The sequence below is a fragment of the Glandiceps talaboti genome, chromosome 2 (assembly GCF_964340395.1).
Source record: "Glandiceps talaboti chromosome 2, keGlaTala1.1, whole genome shotgun sequence".
NCBI classification, from domain to species: domain Eukaryota; kingdom Metazoa; phylum Hemichordata; class Enteropneusta; family Spengelidae; genus Glandiceps; species Glandiceps talaboti.
The window spans coordinates 28,012,292-28,033,498 of NC_135550.1; the positions used below are offsets into that span (position 1 = coordinate 28,012,292).

Consider the following 21,207-nt stretch of genomic DNA (forward strand, 5'->3'; position numbering starts at 1 on the left):
TGGTTTCAACAAAGTTGCACAAGTGAAGTTCGCAGTGACGCATTCAAGCATAAAGCAAGGTCGACGAATACAGTCTGACTTTCAATAACTTCCGAATAAAGACACCTGATTAAAAAAAAATTTGGCACATCAATCGAGGACGGTAAAAAAATTAATCACGTTTCCTTCATCTTGTTGGATGAAGGCCCCATGTAGTGTACTATTCAAGGGTGACAGGTACTATATAGGGGGTAGACGGTTACTTTCTATATGTACTCCAGATGTCATCCATTTCGATAATTCAGGTGCGGGAGTGTTTTGTTCCGACGGCTGGCTGATATCTTCGACTCCAGAGTCTTGCGATATTTGATCATTCTTGTCATTTTGTTTTTCTATCGGATAAAGAAAGAATGTTATATTAGGATTAACGTTGTTTCTAGTCTGACAAATATGCGTTTCTTCAACATCATTTAATTACACCGTACATTTTGAATGTTTCTTTTTTTTTAGGCACTTCGAATTATGGTTGATCTTGCATCGTCTGCCAAATGGAGATATTCAATCGGTGATCTATACAGTAGTAAATTGTCTGAACTTAGAAAGGTCGCCATGGGATTGGTCTTGGGAAGAACGGTATGACGATATTGGTCTTGGGAAGATCGGTATGACGATATTGGTCTTGGGAAGAACGGTATGACGATATTGGTCTTGGGAAGATCGCCATGGTGATATTGGTCTTGGGAAGATCGGTATGACGATATCAGTCTTAGAAAGATCGGTATGACGATATTGGTCTTGGAAAGATCGTCATGGCTATATTGGTCTTGGGAAGATCACCATTACGGTGTTGGACTAAGGGAGATTGCCATGAATATGTCGATCTTAGGAAGATCGCCACGACAATATAATATTGTATTGGTCTTGGGACGATCGCCATGACGATGCTGGTCATTAGGTAAATTGTTGTTTCTTACCATTTTCATATGGAACATCTTCTGTGGTTTGTGCGACTTGGTTCACTTTACATTTACTGGCTGGAAATCTTTTCAGACAAAGAAACGGGCACCTTTGTCGAAAGACAGGATATAATAGTTATATAAGATAATATGGGGATATTGGCATGCTCATATAAAAAATGTTACATTACGTATCATAAAAAACAACATATAATATATAAAGTATGCATATCAAATTAGCTAAAAATGGAAAAACACATATACTACTGTCATGAAGAATGGTAAAATAAGACTGATGTAAGAAGTAGAAACATAAATAGTGGTACTCAGGCTTGAGAAGAACCGCCGAGTACAAGTATCTCTTGCACATTCTTAGAGGAAACGGACTCACTTCACACAAAGAAAAAGTTCACACAACTATTGCTTGGTTTCATCATAGACCCTCCACCAACGTTGGTGGAGAGTCTATGTTTTCATTGATAAAGTCTGACGTTTATTCAGGTACTATATCAAATCTTATTTAAACTAAACTAAACTTTACATCATTCAATTCCTAGTCTTTGGTAATGATGTCATCTCCTATTCTAATACAATGACATCATAGTATTCTGTCTCTGATAACATATTGTAAACATTGGCTACGAAAGTATGCTACTCTGTGCTACGTTATATAAACGGAGTGTCAGCAGCCTAGTTTTCCATCAACAGTATCTCACATCAAGACACGTGACTATCAGATAATTAAAACAAAGTTCTTGACAGTTGGCAGTTGCCAACTATTTCGTGAGTCAGTACAATGTTTCAGGTATTACGCAGTAGCACTTTTACACTGGAACCACGGGGGGGGGGGCATGGTAAAAATGACGTAATTTTGTAGTGATTTGTGCTAACACATGGTAGCCATAATTCATGTATAAGCCAATAGTTACTGATTTTTGTTTAAACAAATAGAAAAAGATATCGTTATGGGGTAAATCATGCAAGTTGTATTGCGTTCGGTCAACAGGTCAACACAACGCGACGCCACGAAGACTTTTGACATGCTCTTAAATTAAAGTCAAGGAAATAAAAATGACGACCTACCGATTTGTGCGCCATATTACATACACAACAATAATAATAATACAGATGACAATTACTATAATCACTAAAACAACCACGATGATTATTATCACACTGATTCCATTACCTGAAATATGAAACACATTGACAAAAGCGACTTAGAAACGTGGTAGCGTAATTGTGATCTTTTACCAATTATATTAGATGTAAGTCACGACAATAAGCGGCTTGTGTAAAGACTTCAACATGTGACCATAGCAACAATGTAGATGCCATTATGTTAACACTCAGCTGTTAGCAACAAGCAAACCATGTTTTATTCTCAATCTAGAATATCGAATATACATCTAGTGTACATAGAAAAGGGGAACATTTGATGAATATTCCATTTTTTACTTTCAATGGGTACTTTGATTTTGCTCTCAAAATGTACCTGTAGTTCTATTTGTGATGTTTTGTGGTAACATATTGGCTGATAAGCAGCACCATTAGGCTGGCAATCCACATTGGCATGATAAATGTATGACAATTTCATAATGAAGTGTATAAATGTAGTAGTATGAACAAGGAAATCACCACTACAATACGTCATATTGGTAACTCTTTATTATTTGTGTAACAGGCTTACAAATAATTCAATAAATACCAGAATATGCATACACCCAAACATTTGAACTATGTCACTATACGGTACTATAGGAAACAGAGTTTTAAAAAATGTATTATATTTTATTATTTTATTTTAATTTTTTCACAACGAGAAAAGAACCAGTAGCAGTCAGGTAGTATGTCAAAACTTTCATGTAATAATGTGTCTATTGTGTTTCTATGCCAAGACTTATGTAAAACAGACAGTTGTTGAAGGTAAAATTGGTCATATTAAACTTCCACATCATGATCTTCAAAATTATTATAGAACTTTGAACTGCTACAAGACTACGAACAGAGATTAATTCCTTCTTTGTTCGCAGTAAACCTTTGCTTACCAATAATGGCTGGAGGTTCATCAAGATCAAATGTAGGAGGTGGGCCGTCGCACACGCATTGTGATATCTGCTTAAAATTAAGTCCATTCCCTGATAGGTAACACATTGATGAAGTCATGTTGTCCTTATTACTGTTGAAATGTCTAGAGGGAAAATAAAACAGAAACAAAATTATGGTCGTGTTCTGAATGTCAGTGTACGATTCGCATTGAATGAAAAATGATGTATTCTTCTTACAGTAGATAGACATCAGCTGATTTAGTGATGTTTTTGCTGACGAACGTCACATCTAAAATAATGCATACAGGTGTAACAATGAGGTAAAACAATCAAGATATACCAATGAGGTAAAACAATCAACATATACCAGTGAGGTAAAACAATCAAGATATACCAATAAGGTAAAACAATCAACATATACCAGTGAGGTAAAACAATCAAGATATACCAATGAGGTAAAACAATCAACATATACCAGTGAGGTAAAACAATCAAGATATACCAATGAGGTAAAACAATCATGATATACCAATGAGGTAAAACAATCAAGATATACCAATAAGGTAAAGCAACGAAGATATACCAACCAGGTAAAACAATCAACATAAGATAAGATAATAAGATGATTTGTAATGCGCCTCATCTCCGAAGAGCTCGAAGCGCTGTAAACCGTAATATTTTCGCTAAGGGACCGGACAGAATTTACGGCAGGGGGGGGCCTGGGGAGAAATTATCTCTGACTTGGTTTTTTTCCTGGCCCCCCCCCATCCACTGTGACCAAAATTTCGCAGCCCCCCCTTTCAAAAGTATAAAAATTTCATGCCCCCCCCCAAAAAAAAAGTGCACAATATCCTGCCCCCTACAATAACTAAAAAGAGTACAATTTGTTTTGTTACTGTAGCACAACTAATATTTCTTTTGGTACTACTATTATGTTACTATTTCAGCCCAAACAACTTAGTAGTTGTAGAGGAAGTTTTTTAGAAAACAAAACAAAATAAAACATTTTGACCATACATGTAATCATACACATGTGGTATAATCTTGTTTATTTCCCAACTAGACACCATAAGTAGTCATCACTTAATACCAAGGCATTTGATGTGGTGGTTTTAACTGTCATTCACTGATACATACACAGAAACACAGAAACACAGAAACACAGACACAGAGTAAACACACATTCACATGCGTGATTTGTGAAAAACTGTAGTGGGGACATTTGTGGGGAGTATCTAAGGACATCACATCACCTACATAGTGTATTCAAATATCTATTTATACTCATAACACAATAACTATCTAATGTCAGACATTTGTGATGTCATGAAGTGCTAGCAAACTAAGGATTTTATGCACACTGAGGTCTGACAAATATAGCTTTCACTTTCCTACACCAAATGCATTACCAATACACATGTAAATGTAAGACATTTGTGACTTCATGAAAGTGCAAAGAAATTCAGAATGTTGTGGAATACTTAGATGTAATCAATATGCTTTCAGTTCCAAAACCATACATATTTAAACCTATAGTGTCAGGCATTTGTGACTTCATGATGGGGACAGCAAATTCAGAATTGTATTCAATACACTGTACAGTGATCAGATGAGTATTACTCACAGTTTTCTAAACCATTCACATTAAGCTTGAAGTGCAGTGTCAATGATGAATAGCCTTTGCAATACAATCCCTTTATTCATAATCTTGAATTTATATAAAGGCAAGTTTCCATGATCCAGCCAGTCTACCTGATCTAGTTTGAACAATAAGGGAGCCATCCTGGTCTTTTTGATGGCTAGACTCATTTCATTTGATTCGCTGTCACTCTCATTGTCACTGTCACTAGTACTTGATGTATCGGTGTCACTATCACTACGAATTTCTTCTAAAACAATATCTCCTTCTTCACTGTCACACAGTTCCTCTTCACTTTCATCACCTGTGTTCTTTTCAATCACTGACTTCTGTTGCTCTCTTGAAGTTCTTCTTAACACATCACATGTAACAGCTTTCAACTTGTCATCCTTCCTACCATGTATGTTTAGTTGCTGATATTTCAAGTACTTGTCTAATTCAGTAACCTGAAGAGAGCTTAACTTTCCATGCACAACTAAGTCAAGCCAATTATAGTCCTGGTACGGCTTGATTTTCCAAAGTTAGTGCAAAGTCACTGATGAAAAAACACTTAACACCACGCAGACATCTAAATGCTTTACAATATTTAGTACAGATAGATGCATTTGATGATGCTGAGGAGGGAAATAGTTTAATTTCACTAGTTTTAGATACTATTAGAAAGAAAGACAAGTCTTGCCTCACATCTTCAGACTCTAGTGAGTCTGAGAGTGAAACTCAAGAATAGTGTCAAGGAAAGAAATAAAACACCTATCTAAATTAATCTGGCCAGACGTTTTTGTATTTACATTTTTCACCAAAAGGTCACTTTTTAATCACATAAATTACAGGTCCTATGCTAGTATATTACCATGTATATATATATATATATATATATATATATATATATATATATATATATATATATATATATATATATATATATATATATATATATATATATATATATATATATATATATATATATATTAATATATACATGTGTATCCTTGATGGTAATTACACACTGAACCTGTTTCCACAGTGCTAAAATGTATGTATTTATGTATGTATACATACGTATGTGTGTGTGTGTGTGTGTGTGTGTGTGTGTGTGAACAACTTGGAGTATATAAGAGTAATTCAGGGTGTATCAAATTAATCTTGAGTAGTGTTTTTATGCTTCACTAAATAGGTACATACAAACGTACACACTTTCATTTTAATACATAAATGAAAGTGTAGACATTCAATATTAAAGGCGATATCAAGTGCTATCTCGTGCAATGCTAAATTTTCTAACATATTATTTTTTTTCAATGACAAAATATTTCGCGGCCCCCCCTTTCAAACCATGAGAATTTTCATGGCCCCCCCTTCAAGCCTCCCATTTTTTTCATGGCCCCCCCAATTTCTCCCCAGCCCCCCCCCCCCTGCCGTAAATTCTGTCCGGTCCCTAAAGATAAAATTTTGCGAATTTCACGGAGGAGGGTAAACCGCGAAAAAAAGTCGTCGGCAATTATTGTTTCCCAAAGGTCGACATGACGTCGTTTCAATCGTTGGCTAATCAAATATACACAAACAGTGCACACACATACACACACAACATACACACGCAAATAAATGTTATTACTAACACGTGTTTATACTATTATGTACTGTATTTACTTCAAAATAAAACAGATAAAATACATAGTAAATCTATGTGAAAAAGGACCAGTCTCAAGTTAAAATTACACATTACAATATCGGTAACATTGCCGGCAGAAACTGTACATAGTGAACATAACATTACAAAGCACAATCATTCTACACTGCAGAAATGTCCTGGTCGGCTGTATATACTAGTAAATCAACATAATCAACATATACCAATGAGGTAAACAATCAAGATATATCAACTTGAGTCAAAATGTTTAAGGTTCCATATAATTACATAAGTTAAAAGGTCTGAGATTAGACAATTTACAGTCAGACTTGTGATTGTGAAGTAAACGTAAATTCGCCTCATTCAAGTTTTGATTCAGGAGCTCGGTAGGATTATTAAAATGGAGTTCAAACAAAATTGTGTCATTGATATTACACATGTATATGATACGAATTACCATGACAGGTTTTACACTAAGATCGGTGTTTTCCTCACAATATTGCTCGCAATACTGTTGATTGTGTTTCACTTATTATGGCGTCACCTGTAACATGATGTGACATCTAGTTATGTCCGCCTCGAATGTCCCCATGGTTACGACCATTAGTATAGGTTACATTATGATTTACACCCCCACCCGATTATTGCAGACCAATGCATATCACGGTGTTTCATCGGTACATACATATACATGTAGCCACATGACGTGGTTTGATTTTTAAACTGACCATAGAACACATATCACGACAAAAATATAGAGTAAAAATCTCATTTATCCGATTGTGTTAATACAAAGGAATATCAAGTCAATTATAAAACGTATACATGAAGAAAGATACCTGTGCTGGTTGAAGAGAATACAAAGTTTTTAACTTATTTTGTCCTCGGTCATTCTACTTTAACACAAATGTATGTTTCATGGAGATAATAGTAAGCAAGTCTGAACATAACTCACTGAACAACAATAAGGCTGCGATCAAAATTAAAGGGGAGGGGGGAAAGCACGAACAACACCTACAAAATTTAATGTAATATCTTGCTGTCAAAAAGTTCAGATGTGTCTAGATATAGTATCATTCAAAAGGTTTGTCGGTTTGTCGGTACCTGCAGCAGACCTATGTTTCATTTCGTTTTTTTTTATCTTTTATTCTGTCTATACTTGCGATTCAAACTCGAGAGATGTTTATTTTTCCTTAAAACCCACCTAGTACCTGTTTGTGTTGAAATCTGCAAATCTTACATATTTCGTGTCACATTACACCACCCAAATTTCAGCAGTATAATTAACTATTAAAAGTTGACAATCCCATTACTGAGATGGGAGAATTTTCAGGTTTTAATTTTGTCTTAGAAATCCGTCGTATTGTACTGCTTGGTTTGAGTCTAAGGACTAAGGTAGAAGACGGTGGATAAGCTTACAGACATAGATATCTAGTTTGGGATTCTCTGTTTTCTATTAGTAACGGTATTACTCACTGTATGAAAATAGACAATTTGTACTGAAAGTATTTAATATTCGGAAACACACTGAAGAAAGACCTTGTTTGGAACAGAAAAATGAAATTCCCTCCCCCTAAAATAGGGAGGGGAACATTCCCTTCCATACCCTCCCAATGACCTCCAGTGACAGGTTGTGCTTCAAGAAGCTATGTCATTGCTAGTTTTTCATTTAATTGATATTATTCTCATTTAACTTTAATAATTTTCTGGTAGTACTATGAAGAATTAGTATATCTTTTATCAATTTGAATATATCGATTTGCATGCTAATTTCCTTTAATTACGACGTTGTCACTTGAATATTTTGTTCAGGGGGCCTCGAAATCGTGGTACTTTAAATTGTTGGACAAGGGACAATTCTGAAATTTTGGGTAATCTTGGGGGAAAAATTTATTCCATATAATTTCTCCCCCCACCCCGTTGTCAATTCTGATCACACCCTAATTTGACTGTAAATCGATCGGCCTTCAAATGTTATTGTAAAGTACAGAGATTTAGTTCGTACGTACGTACGTACGTACATTGAATACTAAACTCTGATTGAGTCATACTCGTCCTATATATTAAAACGTCACAACTCTTGAATACTCGCAAATATTAAAGTTCTAGTTTACAACTCGCCATTTATAAGTATAATGAACAAGCCTTGTAGTTCATAAAGTTTATTTCCTATTCAGTCGGTATCACACAGACTCTCCTCCATGGTGGAGGGTCTATGGGTATCACAACCAAAAGGAATACAACTCCTCACTTTAAAGTTTAAAAATCGTTATACGTACACCCGTAGTTTGCTGTCGACCAAATTGAGTAAGCCAATTACGTTCTGTTTCATTTTACCGCTACAGCTATAATTTGTTGCTTGATTGTGTATGGTATAACTCATAGTGATACAGTTGTATTATCTGAGAAATCTTGTCTTCACTTAGAGTTTCCCCGCAATGCACTAACACTGAGAAAGTACGAGCATTTGTTTGCTTATTTCTCTGTGAACCAACATTACTACAGTAAACACAGATTTGATTTCCTCAAAAGTTTAATATGAACTAAGGTTTGACTTACTTGTAATGTGAAGTACGTATTAGTTGCTGTTGTGGTGATAGATAGATGAAATTCGCTATCAGATATCATTCCCGAGTGAAAAGAATTAGGCCCAGTAATCTGTGGTGGTTAAGTAGTAAACCTGACTTCGATAAGCGACAACTGCGATATCTTGAAGGAAATAGGGATATTTAAAAATTTTACTTCCGTGTCCTATTGTGTACATATACCTGTATTGATCACAGGTCACGATGCTATACATGAGTGTGTGGCATTGTTCTGTGTACACAAGCCAGGTGATACTTTCAGGCTGAGCTAATTTGTTGTTGTAACTATGAGGAACGACATAAATAGTAAACCTTTTAGCTAGGAAGCAGGTATGATGTGCAATAAATGCCAAAATTACTACATGCCTGGCTAGTACATTTGGCTATTAAGTATACAACATTCCATTTCAGGAGTTCAATTTGACAAATGGCAGCTAGGTCGCAGTCTTAACACTTGCATGTATTAATTTTGGCATTGATTGGACATCAATAATTAGGCTTAATTGTATAAATAAATTGTTCAAGTTACCTGAAATTGTCATAAAATTACAGGCCTGTTTATGGCACTCCATTACAACACAGGCTACTAGGAAAAATATTTAGCGTTGATGCCAACGTGGTATCGAATCATCTCTAGCTATGAAGATAGACTCAAATAATAGTTTGCATCAGCGGCAACTATGGCCTGGCTTGAGAGGAGTTCCTACCTTTGCTGGTTTTCAAAATGCATTACCCTAGTGTACAGTAATGCCTCTTTTTAAAGCAAATTTAAATTTACAAGTCTATTTTTCAGGTTTCGTAGGAAGCAGCGTTTCCCCTATGTAAGTCTGATCTTATACATATAATATCAGATTATATATACCATGGAGTGGGTTATACATTACTTCCATGTATATACATTATAAGCTACAGACTCGTCAGTCGATAGTGTTATTTTTAAATATAAGAAATCGTTATAATTATTGGGAAAGATTTACAAAGTTTCATTGAATTTAGATCGATCGTCAAAGGCAAATTGCTTTAGCATGAGCGCAAGACACACTAGAATCGCCGCCCTGTATTGCCTTCATGCGTCTTAGTCTAAAACTTCGCTTATACCTAAGTTATTATTTTAAAATAATTAGCACAAGCGACTGCCGACATTTTAACTATCTGGAATTGTTTCCGGATCCCCTAGTTGTTGGATCCGAGCACTCTGCAGAGACGTGCAGTGCAATCTGATTAGTGGTGGTAGTGGCTACATGTCTTTGTTTATTTACCTCTATTCCATCTCTTTGTGTTGTTTGTTTTGTTCCAGGTGACAGAATAAATGACAAGAAGTGATGGAAATAGAGGTAAATAAAGACATATATAGATTGTGTGTAATGCTACACTAAATTTGTGCCCAACTAGTCCTACAGGTAATAGTATTTAGTGATACAGTATATTCCAAAGGTCATTACTGTACATCACGAGGAGTCAATTCAGATATTAACATAAACTTATTTGATCTATTTTTTGATATCTGCTAGACGCATACAACCCTCGAGAAAATTAGTAACTCTTCGTCTTTACAAGTCATATCCTCTAGTCCTTCAATGAATACTGATGACATCTAAATTCAAGTTTCGTGAACCGACTGTATATTTGTAAAGACTCGCACTGAAGAAAGGTACTAACAACTGATACTTACTGAGCTTTCGGAACTAAATACAGGAACAATGAGACAACGTGAAATCCTTCGCTACAAAAAAAGCTATTCAGTACCGAAGAGACATTACTTTGAACGTTTTCTGATGTTGGTTTTATTAATAGAAAGAATATATTCTTTTTGGTGGAAGTTACTGCAAATGTCAAAATGTGCAATCTACTGGACAGTTACACATTGCGTAATGGTGTTGTCGCTGATATTTGCACCAGTTCTTATACCATACTTCATAGCATCACAGGTGTGGAAAATGTTCAAGTTTGCATGGCAAACTACATGTGCCTTTAGGTGAACGCTTGTCTAGCAATCTGGTATCTCTACAAGCACTTGACAGACGGAACTTTAATATGCATTTGATGTCCCAGAACCACTATTTGCCATCGGAGTATATGACAATATCCAGCTGTACCCAGTCACATGCAATACCAATCTGATTAAAATCCGATGTAGATGTCAGCTAATCATTCATTGTTATTTTACCTCGGTATTTTTGCTTTAACTGACCTTCGTGATACATGTTTTACGTTTTCGTCGATGACCGCTTCCTGACGAAAACGTCAACTGATGCAAAAATACAGAGATATAATAACAATGAACGATTAGCCGACATCTACATCGGATTTTAATCAGATTGATACAATACCAAAATCTTGAACTTGAACAACACTGTCGAATACAGTTTGAAGACACCAAGATATTCCATGCTATATGAGAATATAACATAAACTGCACCTTTAATAATGCCTATTACATGTAATGTTTAACATAATTCGCTATTAGATGTAGATAACAACAGTAATATACAGATATACTGGTTGAAGCTATTGTAAAATACTGTTGAAGTTTTTCTTGCAATTGGCTATTATTATCATCAATACCAGAGCGCCCTCATACGGAAAAAGTTCTTGCACGACATTCTAGTGGTTACTAATACTAATTTATAGTACTATATCACATCTTATTTTTTAATGTTAATCTGGTCAAAGTTTTTTGTTTTGTTTTTTGGAGGAGGGGGAATAAGAGACATTGGTTAGAAAATAAATCGTGAAAATACCGTCAGAAACGAATTCACAACCTCTCATTCCTTTTCATGTCTGGAAATGACAACAGTTATCAATTGTATGTAAATGTTCATACCTTTTTTAGTCAAGAGGCTGAAAAAGAATCACCCATTATATTTGGGTAAAGTCTCTACATCCTTACATGTCAAACAGACATTCTGTGTAAATTATTGCATCTATGGAATGTACAAATACAGTGGTTTTACATCCATATCAAAATTACCAGGTACATTACGAAGATAAACCAATCATTAGACTCAACTAATAGCAATAAGAGTTTTTATTTCTAGGATTCAAGGTGAAAATATTTTTTAAATACATAAACTAAAATATGAGTTTGGCAATGAAAAAATAAAGAGTATATTAGTGAATATCACCAAGGGAGTCAAGAGTTGCAGGTAAAAATGGCACGACTATTTATCTAAGCACAACGTATATATAAAAGACCTATCATTGTTTATTTCAAATATACAATGTCTTAAGATATAACTAAATGTAACTAACCAGATATATCACATTTCTCAAATAATAATCCAATTGGTGCATTGCCTGTCTTTACTTTGTCAATTGCATGGTGTTAAGAACAAGGTTTAAAATGAAACATAACACATGTCATGATGTCAGTGTTACTTCCTGTCTTGAGATTTCAAAGCAACTGTTACATTAATGTGACCAAGACAAATGAATAATGATATCATTTCAACTCAGACAAAGGGATTATATACATTGTTTCTAGTTATGTGGAAAAAAAGGGTTTTCAGATAAATTTCAAGATATGCTATCCCATAACTTAACCAAAACAGGATGACCAATGAATCGTTATTCCATGGTGAAAAGCTTCTTAGAGCTGTTACTGAAAAACGAAGGCAAGCATAATAAAGTTTTTATAGAGTATCTCTACCTATTGTTAGCGGTCACTATGACTACAAAGCTGCTTGTTTTCCATAGCATATATACTGTTGTCAGTGATGATGAGCTGCAAGTATTGGTGTCAAAGGTCAGACAAGACTCCACACCAAGGTGCTTTATAGTATTGTCGTCATGGATACACTAACACTTTGTGATGTCATCGACCATCAACAAACAAACACACAACATAAAAAACAAGCAACTCACAAGAAAAATTCAAGTTGAAGCAATGAAATGACAATTTAAATATCATACATACAAATTCTATAATATTTTGATATAATACAGCTCTTTTGTGACTTGTCTGCCATTATATTCTAAATGCAGAATATTAATAAATGTATCAAATATAAAAGAAATTGTGCTGAAAATATACTATACATTGATTTAAAATAGAATTACATGATTGAAAGTTGGGAAGCATTAAGACATGGTTTTTGTAGACAAATTGTGTTACTTTGAAATAGATGGTTAAGCAAAATGAAATTACATAAATCTACCCATCAATGGTAAATGTTTGTGAAGTAAATGTTTTCTATATATTTGGATGAATTGGATGACATATTGCAATGTTGAAATAAACCAAGCTTTGCTCTATGTCTAGATCTTTTTCCACGTCAAAATGCCATAAAATGTGAATGTAAAAGAATTTGATGCATTTTTATACTTCACAATACCTTATTTTGAAGATTAACATAGTTTGACTTGTATAATTTTGGTTTTATAATACTTTACTTATAAGTTTTTATACAGTAAATCTACTGAAGAGTTGGTATGAACTGTATGTCTACAAACACAACTTACTGGTAAAAACCAATTCTGATTTAAAGAAATCCATCCACAGTTATCTGACAAGAGCACTGCTCTATTATAAGACTTTAGGGTTAAACTGAAAATGATATGTATCTATTTTATGAGGAAATTCAAAGCACTATGTAAATTTAAAGATTCCTATATATGATTGTAATACTGGAACAAAAACTCTAAACAATCTACTGGTTGAATATTCCTGATTTTCATCTCCTTTGGCCATTCCACTTTAATTGTATTCTTTGGATTTTTCAATACCAGCTTTCAGGAATTCTAGGTAAACAGTTTCTAGAGGATCAGCAAAAGTTCTGAAATAAGAAATAAAAATAGAGATTTCATTTGCTTGCATGTCTCTCTTATTGAGTACATTATATTGAGTGTAAGCACATCTATAAAGTACTTCAGTTTTAGTGAATCTATCACAATTCTATTGATAAACACATCATTCACATGACATATTTTTAAAAAACATTTCATAATTGGTATCAGAAAACTCAGAAAGATGCATTTTCTTTTATTTCTTTGAATTTCATGTTCATATATATGGTACATGTATATACATACCTATAAGTGGAATCTTCATGAGTATTACCGAGTTAAAATTTGTCACAAAGAAATGCAAACAAGAAATGTGAAAAATTAGTACTTACGGCAAAACAGAGTCTGGGGGAGCTGAACTGGAATCTAACAATACGTTAGCGTTTTCATGATGTATGACACTGCCATTTGGTAGAGTTACCATCATTTCAACAGGAAAACTAAAATAGAAAATCACAAATCAGTAGATGACCATACTAAAGAAATCGGCTTATAAATCATTGTGTCAAAAAAACAATTCAAATGTGTAACTAGTGAAAGCAATTCTGTACGTTTTTCCCTACACAGAGTCTCTGTATGATTAGAAAATATACATGTCTACTTTCAGTTTATAGGAGATGATCAGACGATAGAACAATTGATGATTTCAATCTTTAACAGCATCCTATTTCCTTCATCATGCATACAAACTTGTCAGGACTGTAATGTATAGGGGTATTCTATGATAAATCTTCAAACGGCATAGTGTAATAGTTGATGCTTAGATTTCAAAATGCCTGTTTCACTATTCAAAATATTTTGCATTCAACACACATCACCACACTGTCAATATATATATATATATATATATATATATATATATATATATATATATATATATATATATATATATATATATATATATATATATATAGTATATGGAGGTAACTTTGATAAATTGTCTAGACACACAGTAGAAATGAATAATGGTATGTCTTGTGATACTTACTTATAACTATCAAGGATATTAGTAGCCATCTTGGCTGTAGTAGGATTACTCTCATTAGCTTTCAGGTCCTTCATTTCAGCTACAAGGGACCAGGAGCTAATGAAGTTTTCCTGGAGGAGTTTTACAACTGCCGGACTCTCGAGGGGACCCTCGCGCAGAGTCCGGCCTGAACCTACATGATAAATTGAAAGATGCATACAAAGTAATTTCAGTTCAAAACATTATTTTTTGGGGGGCTGAAATTACAAGAAAAGTTCTTTGAGGAAACATCTACGTCATGACTTGAAAGGTGCTAATAAATAAACAATCAACACAACATATACACATTAAATCCAGGAGTTTTAACTTCCTATTTTCATTTTGAGTTCCGTATTTATGGTTACTATTGAATATAGGCAAACATGCCATCACAACAATGTTGAAAGTTTGATTCTTGATGACCTTTGACCATTCACAGGCATGCAAATCAATACAGCCATGCACATTTTAAATTGATCTGTGTTATACTGGATAATGAGCTGAAAAGATCTACCTCAGCAGGACTGATCATCTAATGCTCCCCAAAGTAATATAAGGTGCACTAGTTTGTTTTCAACTTCTGCTGCTTTACAAGCTTCTATGTAGGATAGATAGGGGATCTGTAACATTGACAGAAACAATATCACTGATTAGAAACTGGTGTTTAAAGAGAAAAATATCTAATTCTGAAAGATTTAGATGAGTTGTACTAAATAGTAATTGAGAAATATACACTAGTTGTAATTAAATGAATTTCACTTTTTTAAAAACATGAAACATACATCTGGACTAATTACACATTATTCTACATTTCCCTTTCAATTGGTCACTTGAAGAAAATGGCCATGGATACTGTTACAAGAAGTTATTCCAGAAAGCAGAGACAATCGACAACTTACAATGGGGACAAAGAGTTAGAGTACTAGTATTCAATATATATTACACTGTACATTTCCTCTCTTCACATACATGACACATTCATCATTTCTGTATTACCCCTCAAAGTATACTAAAAGTGTCCAAACCCTTGGTCACAATTAACATACAGTTCTCACCTGTTTAAATGGATACATATGTTTCTCCAATCCTTGTACTGCTTCTTGGAAACTAATCTCTGAGTTCCATTTCATTGGCTTTTTATTCAGAGAGATTGGAGGTAATTCTATTGGCTCCATACTTTCAAGTATGTTGACTGTGTCACCAGACTCTGTTGTTATGGTTACAGGAATTGATGGCCCTGTTGCCTTGAGCTCCATCTGAGGTAGGAACCCGATATCAACCTCCATGTTTTCTGCCTCTGTTGGAGCATTTAACCACTCCATATCTGGTGACAATATGAAAATGAAAACACTTGTCTTTCAATATACCACAGGAAAATTAGAATTTTGCCCTAGGAAATACAATATGGTAACTCACACTGATTTATATAGGCTGGTTTTCCATTAAAGATAATGTCTGCTATACTTCTCAAAAGATATGATATAATTTTAAATCGTATGACAAAATATTTTCTATGAATATTTCAAATAATATTTCAAATACAAAATATTGACAAAAGTTAGTAAAAATAGCACCATGTACTGAATCACAACTGAATGTTCTTTAATTCATTCAGTTTGCACATGGTAATGTTGATTAGATCACACCCTCTTGAATAGTTCATCATCTAGACACCCCAAAGGACATCACAAACATGTAACAACTAATAAACCTATTAGCACAGTTTAAATTTATTGACGAAAAATCATATTTTTAACTAAATTCATACACCTGCTGTGGACACATTTTCATTTTTACATTGTAATGACTGCTGACATTACTACTGTTTTGACATTCAAATCTCTGATGATAATAAATACCACATGTCAGACAAAGGTACCCATAAAATGAAAGCAGGATGTATGCACTATTTTCTTTGGTGAAAATTACACTAAAAAGATTTTAGCAACAACAAATGTTTTAGAATGAAAAAGTAGATTTTTGATCAGGAATATAGATCTTAATATGGGACAATAATTTGAATTCAGTAAATACACAACTTTGAGTTGTAAAACAGACAGAAAGAAATATATACGAAGGTATTGCAACAGCAAAAACTACTTCTAAATGTAGGATGTATCAAAGTGATATCACACACATAATGATTAACAAATAACACCGGAAATATGACAGTGTAAACCATACAATGACTTGGACAACCCAGTAAGCACTAGGCTACTACTATCCAACAAGTTCTAATGTGACATTTTGCCACAGGGACCTATCTGGTGTCATGAATCATCAACAATTCCTATGTAACTGATATAGAGGTGGACAGATAACAGTGGGTAGAGTAAAAATTGTGAATCGTAAGCTGCAAATGTGAAAATGTATAATCAATTTATAAAGAAAATATTATCTTACAACTCCTTGCATATTAATAAGTTAGTTGTTTTCTTGGACTCAATTTGTAAATTTGTAAGGTGACATAAAGTCTTCTAAGCTCACACTGAATTCAAATAAATACTGAAACTGGCTAATGATTGGCTATATGACACCTAACTCCCATTACCTGAACGTTATGATGTCAAATCTTGCATCATCTGAAAGTTCTTAGCCTAAAGTTTGGTATTAGTACCCAGTATAAATTACTGGAAAATCATGTACATTTGGAAAGCATACACATTAGTCATGCATAACTGATAACTAATTGACACAAGATTTGACACATTCTCTCTTATATCATTGTAAACTAAGTTGTTAATCATGTTGAAAACAACAAAACAACCTTACTGTAGCTCATTAGACAATGATTCAAGGCTATGGAATGGTCAATGGGAGAAATGTGTTAAAACTAAGCATAACATATGATGAATTGTATATGGTCATGGGAGAAACAAAACTTTACAATAACTAACTCAAGATGATGTTTTCTACTGATTATAATATGACAGAAATAATGTCATAGAGGAACATCACTCATAAATAACCAGCATTTCACTGGAAATCTCCCTTTCAATTTACTGCATAATGCCCACTTTAACTAAAACAAGGTCTTTTTTAAATTGCATGTACCACTGTATGAGAGATGGCAAATCACATTTACATGTTGCAGTACTTACCAACATTTAAACTTTTATTTGTAGGAACAAACAGATGGAAAGATTTGATGTGGGAAGCATCTCGTCTGATGATTAATTCACCAGTAAACTGGGCTGGAGTAAACCAAAATGGATGTAGGGGTGGCTGATTCAATTGAAATTCAGCATGTATTCTACAAAACAAGCAAGAATAAAGTGTGAATTTTAGAATGAATAAATAAAACAATGTTTAATCAAACAATCCATAAATATATCATTATCACTGATAATAGTCCTACTGATGTACATGAATGTGAAAAGTGAAGTAATCTCACCAGGATAATTTTATTTATTATTAAACAGATTCTCTTATGCTGTCAAGCTGATACTCACCTAGACTGGCACAAGTTCCTTGTGAAATTTTTTTAAGTCTCATTATCTTTAATTGTTTTGAATTTGTTATTCATTTCTAACTTTGTAAAGGAAAATGTTCTCAACTTTAAGAACACCCCCACACACACTTTACTAGTAGTCTCCCAGGGCTATATGTGTTCATCAGACTGTTTTACAAGCAGTCACTCAGGTTATCATACCACAATAAAGAATACAATTATGATTTTAAAAAAATATTCATATATAATGAAAAAAGTCCCAAGACTTGAGCATGTCTATTAATACTCACCTAAACACTATACTGACATAGAATTCATTTTCAGCTCTTAAAACAGCACTACTGCCCTGTGGAGAAAACCTTGAATGTATAAATGGCCGTGGATGAAACATGTGAAGTAACTTGAAAATCAGCACTTCTTTACCAGATGCTCTTGGTGGAAAGTATCTGTTACTGGACAATGTACTGGAAAAGATATTCAAATTGGAAGAGATTATAGTATATGGTCGTCCAACAGAGAAGTCAGTGTCTGGTAAAAATGCAGCAAACTGGCCAGCACCAAATGTTCCTATATCTAGGTTAACGGTTTGCCAATCACGAAGACCATTGACAGTTGAATCTGGTTGCTGTGAATAAAGAAAGAAACAAAGTTTGTTTTATAAATTTTGAAAAAATCGGATTACAACTGTAGTTTGAAATATAAATAATAGGTATGCTCTTGGAAAAAAATATCTCGAAATACAGTTCTATGCTGACAAAATCCAAAGTAAGCAAGAGTGACAAAAAATGACAACTATACATGGTGAGTTGTGTTTTTTACCATTTAACAGATAAAAGGATTCATAAATTGACTTTCCATGAATTGTCCATGAATTTTTCAGTTACTAGTTTTAGCAAACAAACCTTGTAAATTTGTTATTTATAATTAGTACTGCATATTTTTTTTGCAAACTTGAAAGAAGAGATAAAAGAATTTACAAATACTAAATAACTTTGTAAACAATCACTCTATTGGACATGAAGCATTTACACTCATTGCTTAATATTTAAAACAATAACTTCCACTGTCCTTATCACAATTAATCTTATTCAGGAGAGACCACCTAGCCAGGTTTAACTTAAGAAATCTTGTGAATGTTTTCTACAGTACTCTATGGTATATATGTCTGTATGATTGCAAGGTACTTGTGTAATTTGTGTCATAAATGTGAAGTACTGAACAGTATATAGTGAACTGTCCATAGACAATATATATAATATTGAAATTGTGTTACATGTAGATACTTCAAATGCTTAGTGAACAGTATGATGAAATACACTTCCATGGACAAAGGAACTTGGATAGAAAATATACTTTGTAGTTTATTTCACATTACAGCAGTAATCTCATTCTTATAGATGTTAAAATTTTTCCTCATGAGAAATACTGTATTTCTTTATCAAATATTAACTGTGACTAATCTCAATATGGCTTTTTTTTCTTGAATCTTTTAACTTGATAATGCATAAATCATAAAACATGTACTGTGCCTGCTAGGCCATTTACATTCAATTTTAATAGAGTAAGGGTTGTCAAACTATATCACTACTTTTCTTTGGCATTGTAACCATCTTTTGGTATAATCCATTTTAATCTTCAAAAGCCTATGCTAGCTACAGCCTCAGAATATAAAAAATAAATGTTACTAATCATACACAAGCGATTATAAGAAAAACACCACCACTGCCTTTAGCTGTCATTTATTATATATATTATTATCCCTAGAGAATGAAGATATCACCATACTCTCAAGTTTTACATCTCACAAGATTTCAGAAATTAATATTTGAAGGATGCATATGGTATATGGCCTTGGAAGATTCTTTACAAAACTGGGGCTATTGTTTTAAAGATGCATGGTTCATATCTTACACTGTAGCTCCATCTGTCAATTTCAACAGACATTGTATCCTGCCTCAATGGTTGGAAAAGGGCTTGAACAAAGATGACTTCACCACTTGGGTCTATTTCTTCATCATATGTATAGCTCGAGTTCTAAATAGAAAGAGAATTATAAATTGCAATAATATTTTTACGTATGTGTTTCATTCAAAACAAAACAGCATATAATAGTCTTAGTGAATTGTTTATGATATATCATTCTGAAATAAAAGAGAACACGATTTTGACATGTAACCAGTTATAAAAACATCACTGATTTATGAACTGTCACAAAAAAACCCAACCCCCCCCCCCCCAAAAAAAAAAACATTCCTAGTTTGGGAAAATGACAGAAAGAGCGGATTGATTAAAGAAAAAAAAGTTTAAGTAGTGCAAATAAGTTCAATGTGTCTAAATGGAAGTTTCAGCAATAACGAGATTACTGAGTAAACAAAACCTGGCCTTATTTCCTTGTCAATCAGTGCCATGGTGTTCGCTGTTGTTTGCACGTACACCCTGATAAACTTATAAAGTATAATATTCTGGTCGACTATGGAATGGCCCCCGTCAGACTTTATACTTTTATGAACTCCACCAAAGTATTTTTATTTTCACAAAGAAAACATTTCGGCGTTGCCTTCTCTCTCGTTGGTGCACCGATAGACAGTGGAGAAGCTGTCTACGGTCACCCAAGATAGGAGCCTGTCAAAAAAAGACGAAGGACTTACTTCGGAACCAATAAGTCTGTCGACAAGTGGTTCAAACTCAGCCAAACTTAAGTAACCATCGCCATTTCTGTCGTAAGCATTAAACAATGCTACGCCTTCTTCTCCAATATCTCTCATCAACATCTCATCTCTCTCCACTGCTTCGTCTAGCATACGATGAATTAAACCATATCCCAAAACCGCAACAACTCCAGCTACCACTGACAACAACCAGTAACACGAAACTCGCTTCCAACTACGACGTGGCTGACCTGCCGATTTCTCCTCTTTCACCGATCTACCGTCAGCGGGGAGATCGGGGGGCGACTCCTTCTCAGTCTCCGTCATGGCTATGAATTCATTCTACAATGTCGCTTACATTTTTCAACAAGGAATTTGTGAAAAGGGTTACAGCAGGAAGTAAAGTTTACTTGTCACGATTGACCTTGGTTTGACCCTTCTGGTTCGTGAATACTTATTCTGATTGGCTCGAAATAATCAATT

At 34.0% G+C, this 21,207-nt stretch overlaps 2 protein-coding genes across 2 annotated transcripts; both read right to left on the bottom strand.

Annotated features, from left to right (window-relative positions):
- Nucleotides 1-219: 219 nt before the first annotated feature.
- Nucleotides 220-8,946, bottom strand: LOC144446315 (uncharacterized). The gene is made up of 5 exons (XM_078136066.1): nucleotides 8,809-8,946; nucleotides 2,984-3,114; nucleotides 2,019-2,124; nucleotides 954-1,045; nucleotides 220-371 (listed from the first exon to the last, which is right to left on the bottom strand). Exons 2-5 carry the CDS (start codon nucleotides 3,099-3,101, stop codon nucleotides 220-222), a joined length of 468 nt encoding a protein of 155 aa, XP_077992192.1. The 5' UTR covers nucleotides 3,102-3,114; nucleotides 8,809-8,946.
- Nucleotides 8,947-11,873: 2,927 nt separating this feature from the next.
- On the bottom strand, nucleotides 11,874-21,133 carry LOC144449769 (selenoprotein N-like). Its single transcript, XM_078140347.1, has 9 exons — nucleotides 20,725-21,133; nucleotides 19,988-20,110; nucleotides 18,367-18,701; nucleotides 17,727-17,878; nucleotides 15,681-15,949; nucleotides 15,140-15,245; nucleotides 14,608-14,779; nucleotides 13,952-14,059; nucleotides 11,874-13,609 (listed from the first exon to the last, which is right to left on the bottom strand). The coding sequence occupies exons 1-9, from the start codon at nucleotides 21,049-21,051 to the stop codon at nucleotides 13,531-13,533; spliced, it is 1,671 nt and encodes a 556-aa protein (XP_077996473.1). The 5' UTR covers nucleotides 21,052-21,133; the 3' UTR covers nucleotides 11,874-13,530.
- Between the last annotated feature and the right edge of the window lie 74 nt (nucleotides 21,134-21,207).